General features: G+C 39.1%; 1 protein-coding gene across 2 annotated transcripts in view; it reads left to right on the top strand.

Moving 5' to 3' along the window:
* The window catches only part of DENND4C (DENN domain containing 4C), a 149947-nt gene that overhangs the window by 25007 nt on the left and 102013 nt on the right, over window positions 1-22927 (top strand). For both annotated transcript variants that reach the window (XM_047767590.1, XM_047767591.1), the window contains exon 2: window positions 14058-14379. In XM_047767590.1, coding sequence (XP_047623546.1) covers window positions 14075-14379 — 305 coding nt within the window. In that variant the 5' untranslated portion in view covers window positions 14058-14074. The remainder of the gene's footprint in view (window positions 1-14057; window positions 14380-22927) is intronic.

Here is a 22927-nt window from a genome sequence, read left to right as displayed (position 1 = left end):
TTTTTTTCTGCCCCTGTGGCATCATTGTTACTTGTTTATATTTTCAGTTGTAGAACACCTTTTCTGCTAGTTTTCAGGCCGTATCAATAGTTGCTCTGTAAATAGCTGTAATTTTGGTGTGCATGTGGGAGGAATTAAGCTCAGTTTCTTTGTATTCTGCCATCTTGATCACTTATCTCCCAATAGTTTAAGCATCTCTTGGTAATTCTTGCTTGAATCTGAATTGTAAAATAGTTTTCTATCACTTTTTCTGTTTTTAGTTTGTATTCTGTTGTGAAGATCCTTTCTTTGCTTCTTTCACATTCATTCATTTCTTTTATAACATCAGTGTGTACGCAAAGCTTAAAAGAAAGTCAGTGTTTTGGTGTTCTGAGCTCAGTGGAAATGAATCCAACTAGTATCCATGAGGCTGTGGGTTTGATCCTTGGCTTCGCTCACAGGGTTGGGGATCTGGCATTGCCGTGAGCTGTGGTGTAGGTCACAGACGCAGCTCAGGCCTGGCGTTGCTGTGGCTATGGTGTAGGCCGGCAGCTAAAGCTCTAATTCGACCCCTAGCCTGGGAACTTCTATATGCTGTGGGTGTGGCCCTAAAAGCAAATAATAAGGTCAGTGTTTTATAATCCATTTTGTCACTTATTTTAATGCTGAAATTGTTTCCAGTTTGGCCAGTGGGAGACTCTTCAAGCCTTTGTGATAAGACCCTCATTGGTCTTTGAGCAGTGCTCCCCCTCCCCCCACTTTCATAAGATGTTCTAGGTGCATCCTTTGCTTTTTTTTGCCCAGCCTTGTAATTGGACCATTTCTCTAAGGAGCTCTTTTATCTCTTGGTTGGGAATGACTTTAAGAAACAAAGATTTAGATGCTGGATTTGTTTGTCGCTGGTGGGGTGACACAGCTTCTGAGTTTGCTTTTTGTAGGTAGAAGGAAATGATATACCCACTCACACATACATATTTTATAGTTTTAATGAGCTATGTAATTCATGCATAACACAGTTGACCCATTTAAAGTATGTAATTTATTTGTTTTTAGTGTTGTCACAAATTGCTCAACTATCACCACAATCAATTTTAGAACATTTTCATCACCTCAGAAAGAAACCCGATACCTTTTAGCAGTCATTTCCCATTTCCCCCAACCCTCAGATTTGGCCGCCAACCATTTCTCTTTCTGCGGATTTGCCTGTTCTGCACATTTCATGTAAGCAGAAGTATACTATATGTGGTCTGCCATGACTGACTTTTTCTACTAAGCATGTTTTTGGGGTTCATCCATGTTGTGGCATGTATCAGAATTTAATTTTTTATTGCTGAATGATAGTTCATTGTATGGATATACTATGTTTTATTCATCTCTTTATCATTTGGACTGATAATACTTTTCCTCTTATCAATAATGTTGTCACAAATGTATTTAAACTTTTTTTTTTTTTGCTTTTAATTGCCTCATTGACAACATATGGAGATTCCCAGGCTAGGGGTCAAATAGGAGCTACAGCTGCCGGCCTACACCACAGCAACAGCAACACAGGATCCGAGCCACATTTGTGACCTACACCACAGGATCCAAGTCACGTTTGTGACACACTGAGTGAGGCCAGGGGTTGAACTTTCGACCCCATGGTTCCTAGTCAGATTCCTTTCTGCTGTGATATGACAGAAACTCCTGAATCATTTTAGGTTTACAGAAAAGTTGAGAACATAGGACAGAGATTTCCTCTATTTCTCTATGGCTAAAATTTTATGTAACCACAGTACATTTCTCAAACCTAAGATATCAACATTGTTCCAGTGCTGTTAACTAAAGTCTAAATTTTATTTTAATTCCTCCAATTTTTACATTAATAGAAATGTGATTTTTCTGTTCTGTGATCCAATTTATGGTACCACATTGCCTTCAGTATATACATTTTAAAATCTTGAGTTCAGGAGTTCCCCTCCTGGCTCAGTGGTTAACGAATCCAGCTAGGAACCATGAGTTTGCGGGTTGATCCCTGGGTTAAGGATCCGGCATTGCCGTGAGCTGTGGTGTAGGTCACAGATGCGGCTTGGATCCCGAGTTGCTGTGGCTCTGGCATAGGCTGGCGGCTACAGCTCTGATTAGACCCCTAGCCTGGGAACCTCCATATGCCTCAGAGTGGCCTTAGAAAAGTCAAAAAGACAAAAAAAATAAATAAATAAAATCTTGAGTTCATAGTGTTACTTCTTTTTTCCCCTGCTAAGTATAATGTCTTTTTTTTTTCTTTTTTTCTTTTCAGCACCACACCTGCAGCATATGGGATCGAACCTGCAACCTCATGGTTACTAGTCAGATTCGTTTCCGGTGTACCACAATGGGAACTCCAGTATAATGTCCTTGAAATCCATCCAAGTTGTTGCATATATCCATTCATTCCCCCCCCCTTTTTTTTGGCAGCCCTGTGGCATATAGAGTTCCCAAATCCGAGCTGCATTCGGGACCTAAAGTGCACCTTCAGCAGTGCCAGAACCTTAACCCACTCTGCGTTCCAGAGCTACCAAGACACTACTAATCCTGTTGCTCCACAGCAGAAACTCCAATAGTGATACTTTTAGTTCCTTTCTAAAACAGAGATTCTTACTTAGTCTTCTCCCATCCCTTATTGATGTCTCCTTTTTCTCATAGCAGGAACTCTGGCTTCCAACAATTATTCAATCAAAGAGTACATAGAATAATTTCATAATTACTATAAACACAGCAGTTTAAAAAAACAGGCCTTTCAAGTAAAGGTTAGAATTTCTTTTCAGATTTTCTTCTTAAATTGTTCAAAATTTACTCGAATTAGTTTTTTCCTATCCTTCTATGTGATTATATAATCAATTTGATATACAGTTAGATTCATTGACATATCTTTCATGGTGAAGTTAGGTCTTTAACCAGGTAAAAAAAAAAAAATGTGTGTGTGGAGTTCCCATCGTGGCGCAGTGGTTAACGAATCCGACTAGGAGCCATGAGGTTGTGGGTTCGGTCCTTGCCCTTGCTCAGTGGGTTAACAATCCGGCCTTGTCGTGAGCTGTGGTGTAAGTTGCAGATGCGGCTCAGATTCTGAGTTGCTGTGGCTCTGGCGTAGGTCGGCAGCTACAGTTCCGATTCGACCCCTAGCCTGGGAACCTCCATATGCCGAGGGGAGTGGCCCAAGAAATAGCTAAAAGACAAAAAAAAAAAGTGTGTGTATACACACAGAAACACACACACACACACAGGTTGCACCCGTGCTATGCAAAAGTTCCCAAGCCACAACAGTGACAACACTGGATCCTTAATCCACTGAGTTACCAGGAACTCTGGGTCAGGTCAATATTTTTTAAAAATGATATTTAGAAATTGTTCTTTTTAAGACACTTAATATTTAGAATGAATACAGCCTGCTTATGCATTTTGCTTGAACTTACTAGTGTTTAAAGATTTTGAATTATTTGCTGATATTTTAAAACTTGGAGATGTACATAAAAATCTGAATTATTTCTGGCTTCTCTTAAAAAGAAAAAAGTTCTGATTTTGCTAAGTCTGTGTGGCAACCGTTGGATGGATCTGACTAGTCATGGCTGCCTGTGTCCTCTAGTTCCCACAACTCTTTTATGACCCATTCAAAGCATTTGTGTTTTCAGCCTTTCTCTATAATCCTCCTTTTTTAAATAAAACTTTCAATTGTAGGTGTAACAGTAGAGAATTATACTGCTTTGTGTTCTGAAAAAGAAACTGATTTTATCTGAAATGACTTTTTCAATTTTGTAGTTCCTTGACCCAGCCAGCATAAATGATCTTGATAATGCTTCCTAAATGGAATCAGTAAAGCTCTACTTTAAATTGCTTAAATGTAGCAAATAACTTTGGTAATACTATAGTTCTTTTGTGGTTTTTTTTTTGTCCTTTTTTTGCTATTTCTTTGGGCCGCTCCTGCGGCATATGGAGGTTCCCAGGCTAGGGGTCGAATCGGAGCTGTAGCCACCGGCCTACACCAGAGCCACAGCAAGTATTTTTATACTTTTCAAAAGCTTTTGTTAACATAAATTTTTTACTGGAGATAAGGTCATTTCATAATGATAAAGGGGTCAGTTCATCAAAGGGACATAGTAATTCTAAATATTTATGCCTTTAATAGCAGAGCTTCAAAATACACAAATCAAAAACTTAGAACTGAAAGGAGAAATAGACAAATTTGAAATTATAGTCAGATTTCGTTACCACTCTGTTTTTGTTTTTTGTTTTGGCTTTTTGTCTTTTCAGGGCCACACCTGTGGCATATGGAGGTTCTCAGGCTAGGAGTCTAATCAGACCTGTAGCTGCTGGCCTACGGCACAGTCACAACAACGCAGGATCTGAGCCGAGTCTGCAACTTACACCACAGCTCATGGCAATGCCAGATCCTTGACCCACTGAGCGAGGCCAGGGATCGAACCTGCACCCTCATGGTTCCTAGTCAGATTATTTCTGCTGCACCACGATGGGAACTCCGCTCTGTTAATAATTGAACAAGTGGTCAGAAAATCAGCAAGGATATAGTAGATTAAATCACACTAGTAACCTTCTTGATCTGATACTTGTTGGGCTCTCTGTCCAACAATAATAGAACACATAGTCTACAAAATGCACATTGTATAATTATCAAGATAGACTATATTCTTAGCCATAAAACTAATCTCAATGAATGTAAAAGATCATAGTATATCCTCTGACAACAGTGTAATTAAGTTAGAAATCAATAACTTTTTTTTTGTTTTGTTTTATTGTTTTGTTTTTTGCCATATGCTCCCGCGGCATATGGAGGTTCCCAGGCTAGGAGTTGAACCAGAGCTGTAGCCGCCGACCTACACCGCAGCTCACGGCAATGCCAGATCCTTAACCCACTGAGCAAGGCCAAGGATTGAACCCGAAACCTCATGGTTCCTAGTTGGATTCATTAAACACTGAGCCACGACGGGAACTCCAGAAATCAATAACTTAATTCCCAAGTACAAAATTTGAAAACCAGAAAACATACTTCAAATAGCCCATTGGTCAAAGAAAATACTTTAGGAATAGGAAACTTGAAAGTATTTTGAACTTAAGAAAACCCAGCACACTTGAATTTGTAGGATGCCACTCAAACATTGTTGGGCAGGGGGGAGTGTATTTTAGCTCTAAAAATCTACATTGGAAAAGAAGAGGGGCAGAAGCTAACCTGACTAGTATCCATGAGGATGTGGCTTTGATCCCTGGCCTTGCTCAATGGGTTAAGGATCTGGTGGTGTGAGCTGTGAGATAGGTTACAGATGCATCTTGGATCCCATGTTGCTGTGGCTGTGGTGTACCAGGCATTCATAGCTCCGATTTGATCTCTAGCCTTGGAACTTTCGTATGCCGCAAGTGCGACCCTAAAAAGACCAAAAAAAAAAAAAAAGAAGAAGAAAAATGTCAAATCAGTGACCTCAGCTTCCAGCTTAAGAAACTAGAAAAAGAAGAGCAAATTAAAGTCTACATAAACAGAGGAAAGGAAGTAATGAAGATCAAATATATTCTACAGATGATAAATGGAATAATAAAGGAACATTACAAACAACTTTATGCCATTACACAGTTTTAATGAAATGGACAAATCCTTGAATGACACTGCCATAGACTGAATGTATGTGCCCTCCCTGCATTCTTAGGTTAAAACCAAATCCCCAATGTGTTGGTATTTGGAGGTGGGGCTTTGGGAGGTGCTTTGGTTATGTGGGTGAAACCCTCATGAATAAGATTAGTGTCTTTCTAAAAGAGACCCCAGAAAGATCCCTTGATCCCTTCCACTCTGTTAAGTTATGGTAGAAAGAGAGCCTTCTGTGAACTAGGGCACTAACCATCGCTAGACATTGAATATGCCAGTGCTTTGATCTTGGACTTCCCAGCCTCAGGAACTGTGAGAAATAACTTTTTGTGATTAATAAACCACCCAACTGATGGTGTTCATTAATCTTCTGATTGAGACCAGGGATTGAATCCACATTCTCACGGGTACTAGTCAGGTTCTTAACCCACTGGCTACAATGGGAACTCCAGGTTAGTTTAGTGATTTGAGGTTTTTCTTGTTTTTTGAGGAAGGCTTGTGTTGCTATGAACTTCCCTCTAGGAACTGCTTTCTCAGCATCCCATAGATTTTTGTATGGTCATGTTTTCATTGTTGTTTATCTTGAGATATTTTAAAATTTTCTTTTTGATTTTTCTCATTGAACCATTGGTGTTTTAGTAGTAGCATGTTGTTTGGTCTCCATGTACTGAATTTTTTCTTGTTTTGTTTCCTGTGGTTGATTTCTAGTTTCATCCTTTTTTGCGCCATATGGAGGTTCCCAGGCTAGGGGTCTAATCGGAGCTACAGCTGCTGGCCTATGCCACAGCATTGCAGGATCTGAGCTGTGTCTGACCTACACCACAGCTCACGGCAATGCCAGATCCTTAACCCACTGAGTGAGGCCAGGGATTGATCCCTCAACTTCATGGTTCCTAGTCGGATTTGTTTCCACATGCCATGACGGAAACTCCCTAGTTTCATCCCTCTTTATTTTCAGAGAAGATGTTTGAAATCATTTCTATACTCTTCAATTTGTTAATGTTAGTTTTGTGCCCCAAGAATTCACTTCTCAAGAATGTTCCATGTGCACTTGAAAGTAATGTATGTTCTGGTTTCGGTTTTTTTTGGGGGGAGGGGGACACATAATATCCTGAAAATATCAATTAAGTCTAACTATTCCATTGTGTCATTTAGGGTCTTTGTTGCCTTATTTTCTGTCTAGAAGATCTGTCCATTGATGTGAGTGGGTGTTAAAGTCTCCTACTATTGTTTTCCCATCAACTTTTTTTTTTTTTTTAATTGTTATCGCAATACAGTTTTTTTTTCCCTACTGTACAGCATGGTGACCCAGTTACACATACATGTACACATTCTGTTTTCTCACATTATCATGCTCCATCATAAGTGACTAGACGAAGTTCCCAGTGCTACACAGCAGGATCTCATTACTAATCCATTCCAAAGGCAATAGTTTGCATCTATTAACCCCAAGCTCCCCAACCACCCCACTCCCTCCCCCTCTCCCTTGGCAACCACAAGTCTGTTCTCTAAGTTCATGATTTTCTTTTCTGTGGAAAAGTTCATTTGTGCCATATATTAGATTCCAGTTATAAGTGATTTCATACAGTATTTGTTTTTCTCTTGATTTCTCCTTTTATATCTGTTAGTATTTGTTTTATGTATTTGGGTGCTCCTATATTATTATGGACAAGTGTAATATTCTCTGTTTTTTTTTTTTTTTGGTCTTTTTAGGGCTGCACTCACAGCATGTGGAAGTTCCCAGGCCACGGGTTGAATTGGAACTGCAGCTGCAGGCATATGCCATAGCCACAGCAACACCAGGTGATAGTGATTTCCTCCATCTTATATCTCCTTTTTTCCTATTTAGGGAGACCTTTCAATATTTGTTTTAGATTAGGTTTAGTACTGCTGTATTCCTTTAGTTTTTGCTTGTCTGAAAAATTCCTTATTTCTCCTATTTTAATGATAATCTTGCTGGGTAATGTAGTCTAGGTGGCAGATTTTTTCATTTTAGAGCTTTGAGTGTATCTTGCCACTCCCTTTTGGCCCATAGTGTTTCTGATAGCCTTTTTCCCTTTTAATTACTTTTGATTCCTTTTAATTAACTCTTTGTTTTTCTCTTGCTGCCTTCAAAATCCTCTCATTAATTTTTGCCATTTTAATTGTGATATGTCTTAGTGTAGATCTGTTTGGGTTCACCTTGTTTGGGACTCTTTGTGCTTCCTGTATCTGGATATGTTTCCTTTTTTAGATTTGGAAAGTTTTCACCCATAATTTCTTCAAGTACATTTTCATTCCCCTTTTCTCTTTCTTCTTCTGGAACTCCTGTTATGTATCGATTGCACCTGTACCTGTAGCCTCTGCAAGAGGTGCACTGCCATCTGAGAGCCCAAGAGTGTGCAGAGAAAGAAGGTCCAATGGTGGTTCTCCCCTCCCCGTTCTCTCCCCAACAATAGCACCTTGATTCTCTGGGGGGCCCATGGCTCTGCCTGCTCTCACTTAGCTGTGGCACACTGCTCTCTAGCCCTCTCAACCTGTTTCTACACAGCCAACCCTAGCTAGAACTGACCTCTGAATCCTAAGACTCAGCCCCTAGCCCCTGCCTGAGTGTCTTAGGTTGTGGTGCACTAGGCAGTGATACTGATTGCCTGTGTGGCTCTCTCTGTGGCCTCCTCAGATCTGCTGCTGTGTTTTTCTCTGATGCTTTAAGGCTCTCCCTCCCACCAGCTGATCTCCCAGTCAGTTAAGTGGCCTCCCAGTGTGTAAATTCATTTCCTCTTTTAGAGCTCCCTCTCTGGAATGCTTGCCCTGTCCTCATTCCATTTTTTTCTTCTCTCCCTAGCCCCATTTTGTTTGTTTGTTTTTCTTTTGTTGTAGTCATGTGGAGGTTTTCTTGTGCTTTTTGGAAGTCTGAGGTCTTCTGCCTGAGTTGAGTAGATGTTCTGTGCAAATCTTTCTACTTGGAGGGTTTTTTTTTTTTTTTTGATGTGTCTGTGGGAGAAGGTGAATTCCTCTGCAGTCTTGATTCTTGGATCAACAGTGTTTTCTTTCTTTTTTTTTTTTAGCTAATTTTTTTACAAAATAAAATACATATATTTAAACATAATAACATTCATACAGATTATTATATCATGGATCTTAAGAAACAGATTAAGTGACTCCCTCTGGAGAAGTGGAATGGAAAATATGCTGAGACAAATAGGAAATTTATTCTATACTTTATCCCATTTTGTATGGCTTTCATCCTTACTATTTAGTATTATCTATTACATTTCAATTTTTCCTTAAAAATTAGCATTATATTAGAATTGTATTAGCATTATATTATATTATGCAACTAAAATTTATGAAGAAGAAAGCCTTATATACCATTAAATATTTTATATAGCATAATAAAAAGAATAACAACTGGTAAGAGTAACAAAAATAATACACCCTCTGAAAACAAGTAAAATATAAAATGCATAAATGGGTTAGAAAACAGTGTAACTATATAAATATGTCCTCACAATTTGTTACATCTTACTGATTCTTCAATAAAGGCATTACAACATTCTAGGTGATAAGACATTATAGACTTTACATTGTACTATGGAGAGAAATGGTTATTAATAATACAATTGTATAACTATGTTATTTAATTGTACAGTTGCATTATTTAATTATAATTATCATACATTCTTTGATGGAGAGGAAATCAGAATCAGATGTAAGAAGACTTCAGCATTCCAAGAGTGATGTCAAATGACTCCCTTCATGGTGGATTATGCACTTATTTACTATGAGATATATTTCTTCTCCAGAAATTCCTTGTTTGTGTATCATTTGTAGATTTTTGGTTTGCAGTTCTTCTGAAGTTTTGATATACGAGTCTATATGTATATGAGATTGTTTAAAGTTGTTGTTCTCTTAATTGCAAGTTCATCTCCGGTGTCCCGCATTTGTACCCACCTCTTCTCATGATTTCTGATTTTGGTGGTATAATTGTGCATGGATGCTTTTGTATCTTTACTGTATATGAGCCTTTCCTGGTGAGCCTTGTCATTTGTGGCATTTTTGTTTCCTGTTGCTGTCTTTTCTGCCTAGAGAAGTTCCTTTAGTATTTGTTGTAAGGCTGGTTTAGTGTTGCTAAATTCTCTCAGCTTTTGCTTATCTGTGAAGGTTTTGATTTCTCCTTCAAATCTGAATGAGAGCCTTGCTGGGTAGTGTAGTCTTTGTTGGAGGTTTTTTCCTTTCGTCACATTAAGTATATCATGCCACTCCCTTCTGGCCTGCAGAGTTGCTGCTGAAAAATCTGCCAATAACGTTATTGGGGTTCCCTTGTATGTTACTTGTTTCTTTTCCCTAGCTGCTTTCAAGATTTTCTCTTTGTTTTTAATTTTGGCCAGTTTGATTAGTATGTGTCTCAGTGTATTCCTCCTTGGGTTTATTTTATATGGTACTCATTGTGCTTGCTGGATTTGAGTGAGTGGTTCCTTTCCCATGCTAGAGAAGTTTTCGGCTATTATCTCTTGGAATATTTCTTCTGTCCCCTTCTCTCTTCTCCTTCTGCCACCCCATAATACGGATATTGTTGCATTTCACGTTGTCCCAGAGTTCATTTGTTTTCAATCTTTTTTCTCTTTTCTGTTCTGCATCCGTAATTTCCACTAATCTGTCCTCCACCTTACGTATTCGTTCTTCTGCCTCCTGTATTCTGCTGTTGGCTTCTTCTAATGAATTTTTTATTTCAGTTATTGTATTTTACATCTCTTCTTGTTTAAGTTTTATATCTTGTATCTCTTTGGTCAGTGTTTCCTGTAAGTTATCCATCTTTGCCTCCAGCTTATTTCCAATGTCTTGCATCAACTTCAGCATCAACAATCTAAAGTCTTTCCTGGAGGCTAAGAATCTCCTCATTGCTTAGCTGATTTTCTGGGGTTTTTCCCTTCTCCATCATCTGAGTTATAGTTCTCTGTCTTTTCATTTTTATAGGTTTTTGGTGTGGTGACCTTTTTTACAGATAATAGAGTTGTAGCCTCTCTTACTTCTGGTGTCTGCCCCCCTTGTGGCTGAAGTTGGTATGGGGGCTTGCTGTAGGCTTCCTGATGGGAGGGGCTGATGCCTGCCCACTGGTAGGTGGAGCTGATTCTAATCCCTGTGGTGGGTGGGGCTTAGTCTCTGGATGGGATTAGAGGCAGCTGTGTGCCTGAGGGGTCTTTAGGCAGCCTGTTTACTGAGGGGTGGGGCTGTGACTGAAGGGTGGGGCCAGATTTTCCCAAAATGGCCACCTCCAGAGAAAGGCAGCTGCTGAATATTCCGGAGAGCTTTGCTTGCAATGTCCCTCCCTCACAACAAGCCACATTCGCCCGTTTTCCCAGGAGATCTTCCAAGAACTGCAGTCAGGTTTGACCCAGATTCCTATGGAGACCTCACTCTGCCCTGGGACCCAGTGCTCGTGAAAGTCTGTGTGTGCCTTTTAAGAATGGGGTCTCAGTTTTCCCCAGTCCTGTGGAGGCTCCTGTGCACAAGCCCCACTGGCCTTCAATGCCACATGCTCCAGGGGCTCTTTTCTCCCAATGCCTGATTCCTGCACATGAGAGTTTGATGTGGGGCTCAGAACCCTCACTCCTGTAGGTGAGCCTCTGTGAACCAGTTAGTTTTCAGTGTGGAGCTTCCCACCTGGGAGGTATGGGGTTGTTTATATCGTGAAATTGCCCCTCCTACCTCTTGATGTGGCCTCCTCTTTTTCTTCTGGAGTAGGGTATCTTTTTTAAGGTTTCCAGTCCATTTGGGTGGGGATTGCTCAGGTTTTAGTTGTGAATTTTGTTGTTTTTAGGAGAGAAGTTGAGCTCCAGTCCTTCTATTCCACCATCTTAACAGTGTTTTCTTTAATATGACCCCACAGCATAATATATTGAAGAACAGATTGATAAGTTGGTCTTCATCAAAAAGAAGAACTGCATGTCAAAAGGCACTATAAAGAGAATAAAAAGAAAGCCACAGATTGGGAGAAAATATATCCAAACCATGTAATACCTCATAAATGACTTGTCTTTAGAATATATAAAGAACTTTAAAAACGCTGTCATGAGGAAACAACTCAGTTAAGCAGTATGCACATGATTTGAAACTTCACAGAAGAAAGTATATGGGTGGAAAATAAACATTTCAAAAGGTGGTCAACATCACTCGTCATTAGAAAGATGCAAATTAAAACTAGAGCTAAGTATCACTACACACATAGTACAGTTAAAAAGCCTAATTTGGAGTTCCCGTCGTGGCGCAGTGGTTAATGAATCCGACTAGGAACCATGAGGTTGCGGGTTCGGTCCCTGCCCTTGCTCAGTGGGTTAACGATCCGGCGTTGTCGTGAGCTGTGGTGTAGGTTGCAGATGCCGCTCGGATCCCGTGTTGCTGTGGCTTTGGCGTAGGCCGGTGGCTACAGCTCCGATTCAACCCCTAGCCTGGGAACCTCCATAGGCAGCGGGAGCAGCCCAAGAAATAGCAACAACAACAACAACAACAACAAAAAAAGCCTAATTTTACTGAGTGTTGGAGAGGATGTGGAATAGCTGGGACTCTCATATACAGATGATAGGAATGTAAAATGGTACACTTATTCTGTAAAACTATTTGGCACTTTTAGAACTACACATACCTACCATGTGATCTGGCCATTCCAACTTGGAATTTACCTGAGATAAATGAGAGCACATGTCCATAAGGCTTGTACATGGGTATTCATGACAGCTTCGTTGTAATAGTTCCAAGCTGAAAATAACCAAAATGTTTATTAATATAAGTGAATGAATGAACATTTTGTGGTATATTTAGCAGTGGAGTACTCCTCATCAATAAAAAGGAATGAACTTGAGTTCCCTGGTAGCCTAATGGTTAAGGATCTGGCATTGTTGTTGTGCCTCGAGTCACTGCTGTAGCATAGTTTTGATACCTGGCCTTGGGGCTTCTGCATGCTGTGGTGCAGCCAAAAAAAAAAAAAAAAAAATCCAAATGAAAAAATAAAAAGGAATGAACCATTGATATAAACAACACCTTGGATGAATCTCAGATTAATTACAATGAGAGAAAGAAGCAAGATAAAAAAGTATATACTCTGGAGTTCCCGTCATGGTGCAGTGGTTAATGAATCCGACTAGGAACCATGAGGCTGTGGGTTCGATCCCTGGCCTTGCTCAGTGGGTCAAGGTTCCGGCGTTGCCGTGAGCTGTGGTGTAGGTCGCAGACACGGCTTGGATCCCACGTTGCTGTGGCTCTGGCGTAGGCTGGCAGCTACAGCTCCGATTCGACCCCTAGCCCGGGAACCTCCATATGCCGCAGGAGCGGCCCAAGAAACAGCAAAAAGCCAAAAAAAAAAAGTATATACTCTGATTTCATTTATGTAAACTTTAGAAACTATAGTGACAGGAAGCAGGTCACTCATTGAATTGGGAGGGAGGGAGAAAGTGTATAAGAATATTTTGGATGTTGTTATATGTGTTCACTGTCTTTTTTTTTTTTTTTTCCTTGTCTTTTTTGGCCACAACCAAGGCATATGGAGGTTCCTAGGCTAGGGGTTGAATTGGAGCTGTAGCCGATGGCCTATGTCACAGCCACAGCAATGTGGTTTCTGAGCCTTATCTGCAACCTACACCACAGCTCATGGCAACGCCAGTTCTCTGACCCACTGAGCAAGGCCAGGGATCGAACTCGTGTTCTCATGGATGCCAGTCAGTTTTGTTAACCACTGGGCCACAGCAGGAACTCCAATGTTCACTATTTTGATTGTGATGTGGTTTCATGGATGCATGCATTTCTGAAAACTTACCAAATTGTACACTTTAAAAATGAACATTTTATTGTATATACATTTCACCTCAATAAAGTTTTTTGAAAAGTACATAGGGAGTTCCCATTGTGGCTCAGTGGTAACAAACCCAACTAGTAGCCATGAGAACTTGGAGTTTGATCCCTGGCCTCACTCAGGGGGTTAAGGATCCGTTGTTGCTGTGGTGTAGGCCAGCAGCTACAGCTTCAGTTCAACACACACACACACACACACACACACACACACACACACACACACACACACACACACAAACCCAAAAAACATAAATCCATTGAAATATTTAAAAGCTCAGAAACTTAATTTCATTTTTAGATGTACTGAGTTTAAAGATAAAAGAAATCTGGACTCAGCATTTATTCCCTTCGGGTATCTATCGTATATTGTCTCTTAATGTGATTTTATATAATTTTGTCTTCTTTGGTTATGGATTTTAATGCTCCATCTGGTATTTATATATGAAATAGTTAATGATTCCTAAATGTGCTTAGTTTTACATGGTGTTTTCAACTATTGGTGACAGACTTCTGACAGGATTAAGAGACTGGTTTAATTATATTTATTACTAGTATGTGCTTATTGGTCACTGTTAACACAGGAGTACTTTAATGTAGTGAATCAGGATAAAGCATTTTGATTAATGTCCTTCCCCCTCCTCTCTTCTAGGGAATATAGCAGCAGCCATGATAGAAGACAAAGGGCCAAGAGTGACTGACTACTTTGTTGTGGCAGGTCTCACTGATACATCTACTCTCTTGGATCAAGAAGTAAATCGTTTAGATACTAAGTCAATTGGACCTAAAGCTCCAATTACAGACATTGCAGTTATTAACAAATCAGCTGGGGAAACAGTGCCTGAAGGTTACACCTGTGTTGAAGCCACTCCATCAGCTCTCCAAGCCAACTTGAACTATGGAAGTCTGAAAAGCCCTGAACTGTTCCTCTGTTATAAGAGAGGGAGAGATAAGCCGCCCCTTACCGACATTGGGTATGTTGACTTATTTTCTTTTGCTGTAGTGAAGGGAATAAAATTGAAGGCGCATGAGAGTAGAAATTCAAAATCCTTGATAGTTCTATTATTGTTACTTCAAGATCAAGTGTAGTAAGATAATACATATTTCTGTTAAATTTAACTGAATTATTGTGCATCGTATTGAATCAGTAGATTATTTTCTTTCAAAAGAATATTGAATTCCTGCTGTGGTGCAATGGGATTGGTGGTGTCTCTGTAGTGCCAGGACACAGGTTTGATCTCTGACCCAGCACTGTAGGTTAAAGGATCCAGTGATGCCACAGCTTTGGCGTAAGTCACAACTGTGGCTTGGATCTGATCCCTGGCTTGGAAACTCCAGATGCCAAGGGGATGCAAAAAAAAAAAAGGAATATTGAAATGAAGGCATTGGCATTGGAGCCTGAAATGTGACTTCATCTGTTTTTACATATCAGATAAACTTATTAATTAAAAATAAAAGAACAAAAGTTACAGACAGTATATTTTTAAGGAGCTTGGGTTGGGTTATGTCATGAGTTTTCGTGACACCCTGAACTCATTTAACAAAAGAACATTCCTCTTTTAAAAAAGACAGTTATACTGTGCTGGGAGGAAAATATTTACAGTTTGGAAGTGTAGTTTTTATGAGGTATTTAGTGTCTAGTCCATAGCCAATGAAAAATCCTTCTTTGTAAAAGCCATTTTCCCAAAAACATCTATATGTACTTTTCTGTAAATAAGACATTCTTTTAGAATACTTGTAATACTTTACCATATATACATATCATGTGTTAAGCTGTTCTGCTTATTACAATTACCTTCAGTTAGTAAAAACATATGTATTTAGATCATCTTAGGAAATATTTGGAATCAGTTTGTTCATTTATGCAAAACATGCAGTTAGACTTTTGATGGGGATTGCATTTAATATGCTTATCAGTTTGGGGGAGTATTGCCATCTTTACAATATTAAGTCTTCCCACTTATGTATATGAGTTGTCTTTCCATTTATTTAGGTCTTCTTTAATTTTTTTTAGCAGTGTTTTATAGTTTTTAGTGTATCAGTCTTTCACCTCCTCAATTTTATTCTTAGGCATTTTGTTCTTTTGGATTCTATTATAAATGGGATTGCTTTCTTAATTTCCTTTTTTTGGATTGTTCATTGTTGGTATAAGGAAATACAACTGAATTTTAGGTGCTAATCTTATATCCTGCAACTTTGCTGAATTTGTTAGCTCTGATAGCCTACTTGTGGATTTTTGGGGGGGCTAAATATATAGGATCCTGTCATATGTAAATAGAGATAGGTTTACTCCTTCCTTTTCACTTTAATTTGTCTCTTCACCCACCCTTTCTTATTACTCTGGCTAGAACTTACGGTACAGTGTTGAATAGCAGTGGTGCAAGCAGGCACATCCTTGTCTCATTCTTGATCATAGGTAGAAGGCTTTCAGTCTTTAACCATTGGTATGATGTTAGTTGTGGGATTTTCATATATGGTATTTATCATGTTAAGAAAGGTCCCTTCTATTCCTGGTCTTGTGAGAGATTTTTATTACAAAATTTGTTGGGTTTTATCAAATGCCTCTTCTTTGTGAATTGAGATGATCATGTGGATTTTTCCTTAATTCTATTAATGTGATGTATTACATCGATTTTCTTATGTTTAGTGTCTTTTAATGTCACCATAATATCATACCTAAAAAAAATGAATAATTCCTAAATACCATCATATATCCAAATTTCCCTGATTGTCCCATGAAGCGTTTTTGTTTCTTTTTAAACAGTTGGTTGTTGGTTATTCTGTTGATAGTTGTTCAGATTTTAAGAAAGGTAGTGAGGGGAGTTCCCATCGTGGCTCAGTGGTTAAAGAATCAGACTAGGAACCATGAGGTTGCGGGTTCCATCCCTGGCCTTGCTCAGCGGGTTAAGGATCCGGCGTTGTCGTGAGCTGTGGTGTAGGTTGCAGACGCGGCTCGGATCCCGTGTTGCTGTGGCTCTGGCGTAGGCTGTCAGTTGTAGCTTCGATTCAAACCCTAGCCTGGGAATCTCCATATGCCGCGGGGGTGGCCCAAGAAACGGCAAAAAGACAAAAAAAAGAAAAGAAAAGAAAAGAAAAGTAGTGAGGAGTTCTCCTGTGCAGTGGGTTAAGGACCTGGCTTTGTCACTCAATGGCATGGGTTGCTACTGTGGCGCAGGTTCAGTCCCTAGCCTGAGAACTTACACAAACACAAAAAAAGTTGAAGAAAGTTAGTGAGCTGCTGCGTTTGACCACCACTTGCTCTGCTCATCATTTGTTCTGCTCTCTCAGTAGAGCTCTGGTGAAATTTTCCTAAGGTCCTCATTATGGTCAAATTTCCAAAGCGAAAGAATGATTCCGCCTTATCTTATTTTTTCTGCAGCATCCATTTAATACGTTTAGTATGTAGTCTACCCTGTTTAGCTTCTGTGTTTTTCCTTAAAGTCAATACATTTGCAATGGGGGTCATAAAACTTTGTAAGATTATTGGACGTAGGAGCAAGGTTAGAAAGGGCTGAGAAATGTTTGGGAGTTAGGGTAATGAAGGCTTCTTTTTGAAAGATTTACTTTAAGAGAAAGAGAAGATAGTTATGGGCCTTGCTTTTTGGTCCTGGACCAGTATTGTCCATATGGCCTGGGAGTGTGTTAAAAAGTCAGAAACTGTATTTTAATAAAATCCTTAGAAGCAGTGGTTTAGGATATTTTGAGGTGAGGGGATGCAGAGTCAAGGGCTACATTTAAATGTTTCTCCTTAAGGAATAACCTCAAACATCTTTATTTGAAGCGAAGAAACCAATGGAGGAATTCCCATTGTGGTTCAACGGGTTAAGAACCCAGTGTAGTGTCTGTAAGGATGTAGGTTCTATCCCTGGCCTTGCTCAGTGGCTTAAGGATCTGGCATTGCTGCAAGCTGTGGCATAGGTCTTGGATGTGACTCAGATTCTGCATTGCTGTGATTGTGGTGTAGGCCAGCACCTGCAGCTCCAATTTGAACCCTAGCCTGGGAACTTCCGTATGCCACAGCTGCAGCCCTAAAAAAAGAAAAAAAGAAAAAGAAACCAATGGAGAAGAAAAGGTTGAAAATTAAGGAATAAGAGATATTTGATAGAATAAAATTATGAAACTCAGTGAAGAGGTAATATCAACCACATAGGTGACTGGGAGGGGCTTTTCCTTTGAGAAGGAGAATGGAGGTTAAAATGAGCATGGATATAAATTATTGATCTCAGTGTAGTGGTTTTACTGTCATTTCTTTTCACTATGATTTTCTTAAGAAGATAGGTAATATCCATAGTAGGATGGGTATAGGATAAAATTTTGATAATACGCATGTCAGTTGAAGGGAAACCAACCCCAGGGACTTACCTTGTGTTCCAGCTCTCACTGTTCCCTTTGTTGGGCATCCTTTAAAGGCCATCTGTTCACACCCTCATCCCCAAACCTCCCACCATATAGTTGTAATTAAAAGGATGTAAATCTTGGAGTTGCCTGGTAGCTCAGTGGGTTAAGGACGTGGTGTTGTCACTACTGTGGCTTGGGTTACTGCTGTGGCGTGTGTTTGATTCCTGGCCCAGGAACTTCTTCATGCTGCTGGCAAAGACAAAAAAAAAAAGAAAAGGATGTAATTGCTGGAAGTTGTTTCTTGTGATTCACAAGCATAACTTAAAATGGTGACTTAGATAATTAGATGTTTTCAGGTTGCAGCTGGCTCTTTCATACATATGTCTGATCCAGGTTTGCTTGAGTGTGTGGTTGTCTTATAGCTGATCATGATGGTAAATGTTTCTCTCCAGATCAAATGATTGTTAATATCTAGCGACTTAAATGTTTTGGCCTGTTCTCCCCACTTTCTCCCCAATTAAGAATAGTAGTGAGAATTTTTTTTTTTTCTCTTTAGGGCCACACCTGTGGCATACTACTAGTGGGAGTTTCCACTGTGGCTCAGTGGGTTGAGAACCTGACTAGCATCCATGAAGATGCGAGTTCGATCCCTGGCCTCACTCAGTGGATTAAGGATCTGGTGTTGCCCTGAGCTGTGGCATAGGTCTCAGACGTGGCTCAGAACTGGTGTGGCTGCGGCTGTGGCTGTGTCTGTGGCTGGCCACTGCAGCTCTGATTCGACCCCTAGCCTGGGAACTTCCATATGCCACAGGTGCAGCCCTAAAAAGAAAAAAAAAAGAAAGAAGGAAAGAGAAAAAAAAGAATACTAGTGAAATTTGGAAAACCTGTCAGCCCCTATGAGACAGGTATCCATCTCATTCAACTAAATGTGAAACAGAGTTGTCAGACTTTTCACCTTTTTGATTGTTTTGTAAATGAGATGAAATATTGATAGAAATGTTTTCTTTTTTTCTGGAAAATGTATTAAGTTAAAGTATGTAAGATCTGGAGTTCCCATTGTGTCTCAGTGGTAATGAACCTAACTAGTATTCATGAGGATATGGGTTCAATCTCTGACCTTGCTCAGTGGGTTAGGGGTGTGGCGTTGCTGTGAGTTGTGGTGTAGGTCACAGACAAGGCTTGGATCATGCGTTGCTTGGATCATGTCTGTGGTGTAAGCTGGCATCTGCAGCTCTGATTTGACCCCCATCTTGGGAACTTCTATATGCCACAGGTACAGCCCTAAAAAGCAAAACAAGAAAAAAAGAAAAAAAATATGTGTGTATATATATATATTTATAAAATATATAAAGATAGGATATTCCTTCCCAATGTCAAATACTCTATAAGGTATAGTTTTAACAGGTCACTATATTATTGTGTGTGTGTCAGATGTGTTTATTGAGATAAAGAATCACAGACTATTATACAAAGTTCTTATCTTTCTTCACTTACCAGATTGACTTTCAAATGAATTTTTACAGTACTTTTGTTTTTTGAAAAATTTCAAACATACAGAGAAGTCAACAGAATATTATAATAAACATCAGTATGCTTTCCTCCTACATGGTAAGCTGTAGTATGATGAACAATATACTTTCCACCTTGATTCAACAAATTCACATTTTTCAGTATTTTTGTTAAACTAGTTGGAAGGAGGCTGAAGCTATCGTAACAAATCTCCCATGAGTACTTTATCACATATCCCTCAAGGCATACTCCTATATAACCATAGTATATAGAAAACTAGTAATTCCTTCATATTTTTCAATATCCATTTCCTAACCAAATATATGCACTTGTCCCAAGAATGCTATTTATAGCTTAAAAGAAAATCCAGGATGTTGGCATAACTCACCTGTTGCATTTAGTTATTATGCCTCTTTAGTCTGTTTATTTAGAACATTCTCCAACATTTTTCTGTAATATATAGACTTTTTGAAGAGTCCGGGCCACTCATCTTATAGAATGCCATATATTCTATAATTATCTGATTATTTGCTCATTATGTCATTTAACTTGTTGCTTTATTTATTTTTATTTTTATTTTTTGTGCTATTTCTTGGGCTGCTCCCGTGGCATATGGAGGTTCCCAGGCTAGGAGTCGAATCAGAGCTGTAGCCACCAGCCTACGCCAGAGCCACAGCAACGCAGGAGCCGAGCCGCGTTTGCAACCTACACCACAGCTCACGGCAATGCCGGATCCTTAACCCACTGAGCAAGGGCAGGGACCAAACCCACAATCTCATGGTTCCTAGTCGGATTCTTTAACCACTGTGTCACGATGGGAACTCCTAACTTGTTGCTTTATTGTCAGTATTTTTGAAAAGTCCAGGTCACTCGTCTTATAGAATGCTATATATTCTAGATTTATCTGATTATTTGCTCATTATGTCATTTAACTTGTTACTTTATTGTCAGTATTTCCTATAAACTGGATGTTAGGTTTCAAGTCTTGATTAAACTTACATTAAATATTTTTGGCAGGAATACGTAATACGTAGTGCTAACATTAGGAAAGCATGTAGAGACAGATTGTCCCAAAATTAATGATGCTAGGTTCAGTCACTTATTCAAGGTGGTAATTGCTGGATATCTATTGTAAAGGCATTTTTATTTTTTCTGCTATTTAAGTAATTTGTGGAGCTGTGGGCATTGTTGATAAATATCTTGTTCTCTAACACCTTTTTGCTTAAATTTAAAAAAATTTTTTATTACTCAGTGAATTTATTACATTTGTAGTTGTACAATGATCATCACAATCTAATTTCATAGGATTTCCATCCCACAATTTGCTTACTCTTTTAGCATCCATTGATGATTGCCTGAAATAGATCTTGTATGGGGGATATAAAATGAGGCTTTTCTAATACTCTTATTTAAAAAATGAATTTTACTGTTATTGTTACTTCAAATCAGGCTGCCAGGATTTAGTTTGATTTTTTTTCTTTCTATGGCTGTGCCTGCAGCACGCTGAAGTTCCCAGGCCAGGGTTCAAACCAACATCACAGCAGCAGCCCAAGCCATGGAGTGACAATGCAGGGTCCTTAACCCATTGAGCCACCAGGGAACTCCTGTCTCATTCTTTTAAGGGAGGCAAATTTTAACATTTGTTTTTGTTTTTACTTTTTAGGGCCACACCCTCAGCATATGGAGGTTCCCAGGCTAGGTAGGGGTTGGAGCTACAGCTGCTGGCCTACACCATAGCCATAGCAATGCAGGGTCCAAGCCATGTCTGTGACCTACGGCACACTGCTGTGTCAGTCAAAATCTGGAGTTATACATATTCATTGTTCCTGAGATATCTATTTTCTAATATATAAATGTATATAGATATATAAATCATGACTTTATACTCATACTTCAGCATCGAACTTTAATATTACAAAACTTATGAACTCTTTTCAGATTGTGTCTTGTTTCTTTTATGTTCAAAATCTTGCTTTCTAAATCATAAATGTTACTTATTGCTTTATATAAAGTTATCTCAAGTTACAATATCAGTATTACTACCAATAGTAATCCTATTTACTGAGTTTGTTGGCCCTTGAATAAAACCCATTGAGCATTTGGAGAGTACTATGTTAAAAATTTATGTGAAATAGTTTTTTCTCTTTGTTGTGCAGTTAGTTTCATCTGGTCCCTGTTGTGTTTCATTTGTTTTAAAATCGTTTCCTTTTTTTTTTTTTTTCTTTTTAAGGCCACACCCGTGGCATGTGGAAGTTCCCAGGCTAGGGGTTGAATCAGAGCTGTAGCCACTGGCCTACACTATAGCCACAGAAACGCCAGATCTGAGCCGCATCTGTGACCTACACCACAGCTCATGCATGGCAATGCCAGATCCTTAACCCACTGAGCTATGCCAGGGGTCGAACCTGTGTCCTCATGGATGCTAGTCAGATTTGTTTCTGCTGAGCCATGACAGGACCTCCAAAATCTTTTCCTTTAATACAGAATATATTGTCACAGTTCAAAACATGTAAGAAGGTACATTTGGAGAAGTATTGCTTCAGTTTCTGTTTCTTTTACTCCTTTCTCTGTACTTTCTGCCTTCCTCTTTTGTTTAATTTCTGATTTCTTTCATTGTATATTTTTATAAAAATAAACACATGTGGGAGTTCCTATAGTGGCACAGCAGAAACGAATCTGAGTAGGAACCATGAGGTTGCGGGTTCTATCCTTGACCTCGATCAGTGGGTTAAGGATCTGGCATTGTCATGAGTTGTGGTGTAGGTCGCAGATGTGGCTCGGATTCTGTGTTGCTGTGGCTGTGGTATAGGCTGTCAGTTGTAGCTTCGATTAGACCCCTAGCCTGGGAACCTCCATATGCCAAGGGTGCATCCCTAAAAAGCAAAAAAAAAAAAAACCCAAAAAATCACATATGTATGTAGTTTTATTTGTTCCTCTTAAACAAAATGTAGATACTGTGTACATGATATTAGACTTTGTTTTTTCACTTAACAGTATATCCTGGGAATCACTCTGTATCTGAAAGTGGGGATATTTCTTATTTTTTTAAATATAAAGTTCTGTAGTACTTAATTTGTGTGGATGTACTATACTTTATTCAGCAAAACCTCTTTTTTTTTTAAGCGATGCCCAAGGCAAGCATAAGTTCCTGGGCCAGAGGTCATACCCATGCCACAGCATTGATAACGCCAAATCCCTAACCACTAGGCCACCAGGCCCTCAGCCAAACCGCTATTGGTGGATATTTGGATTCTTTGCAATATTGTGCTATTACAAGAATGCTTTGGTGGATAATGTTGTGCATATACTGTCACAAATTTACGGAGGTATATTTTCAAATAGATCCTAGAAAGGAATTGCTGGGTTAAGATAGATATGTGCATAGTTTTTTGAATGTTACCACATTTCCCTCCATTGTGATTGTATCCTTTTATACTCCCATCATCACTGTCTATGAATGATTCTTTCCTCTCAGTCACATGAAAAAAGTGTGTTCAGATTTTTGAATTTTTTGTCAGTCTCACAGAGAAATGGTATTTCAGTAATTTTAATGAGGTTAAGTATTTCTTCATGTTTTTTCTTTTGTGAATTGTTAATGTGTTTTGACATTAACTGTTTTTTAATGTATTTTTTTTTTTTTTTCTGTCTGCCCTGCGGCATATGGAGTTCCCGGGG

The sequence above is a fragment of the Phacochoerus africanus genome, chromosome 2, assembly GCF_016906955.1.
Source record: "Phacochoerus africanus isolate WHEZ1 chromosome 2, ROS_Pafr_v1, whole genome shotgun sequence".
Lineage (NCBI taxonomy): Eukaryota > Metazoa > Chordata > Mammalia > Artiodactyla > Suidae > Phacochoerus > Phacochoerus africanus.
This window is presented reverse-complemented; position numbering and strand designations above follow the sequence as displayed.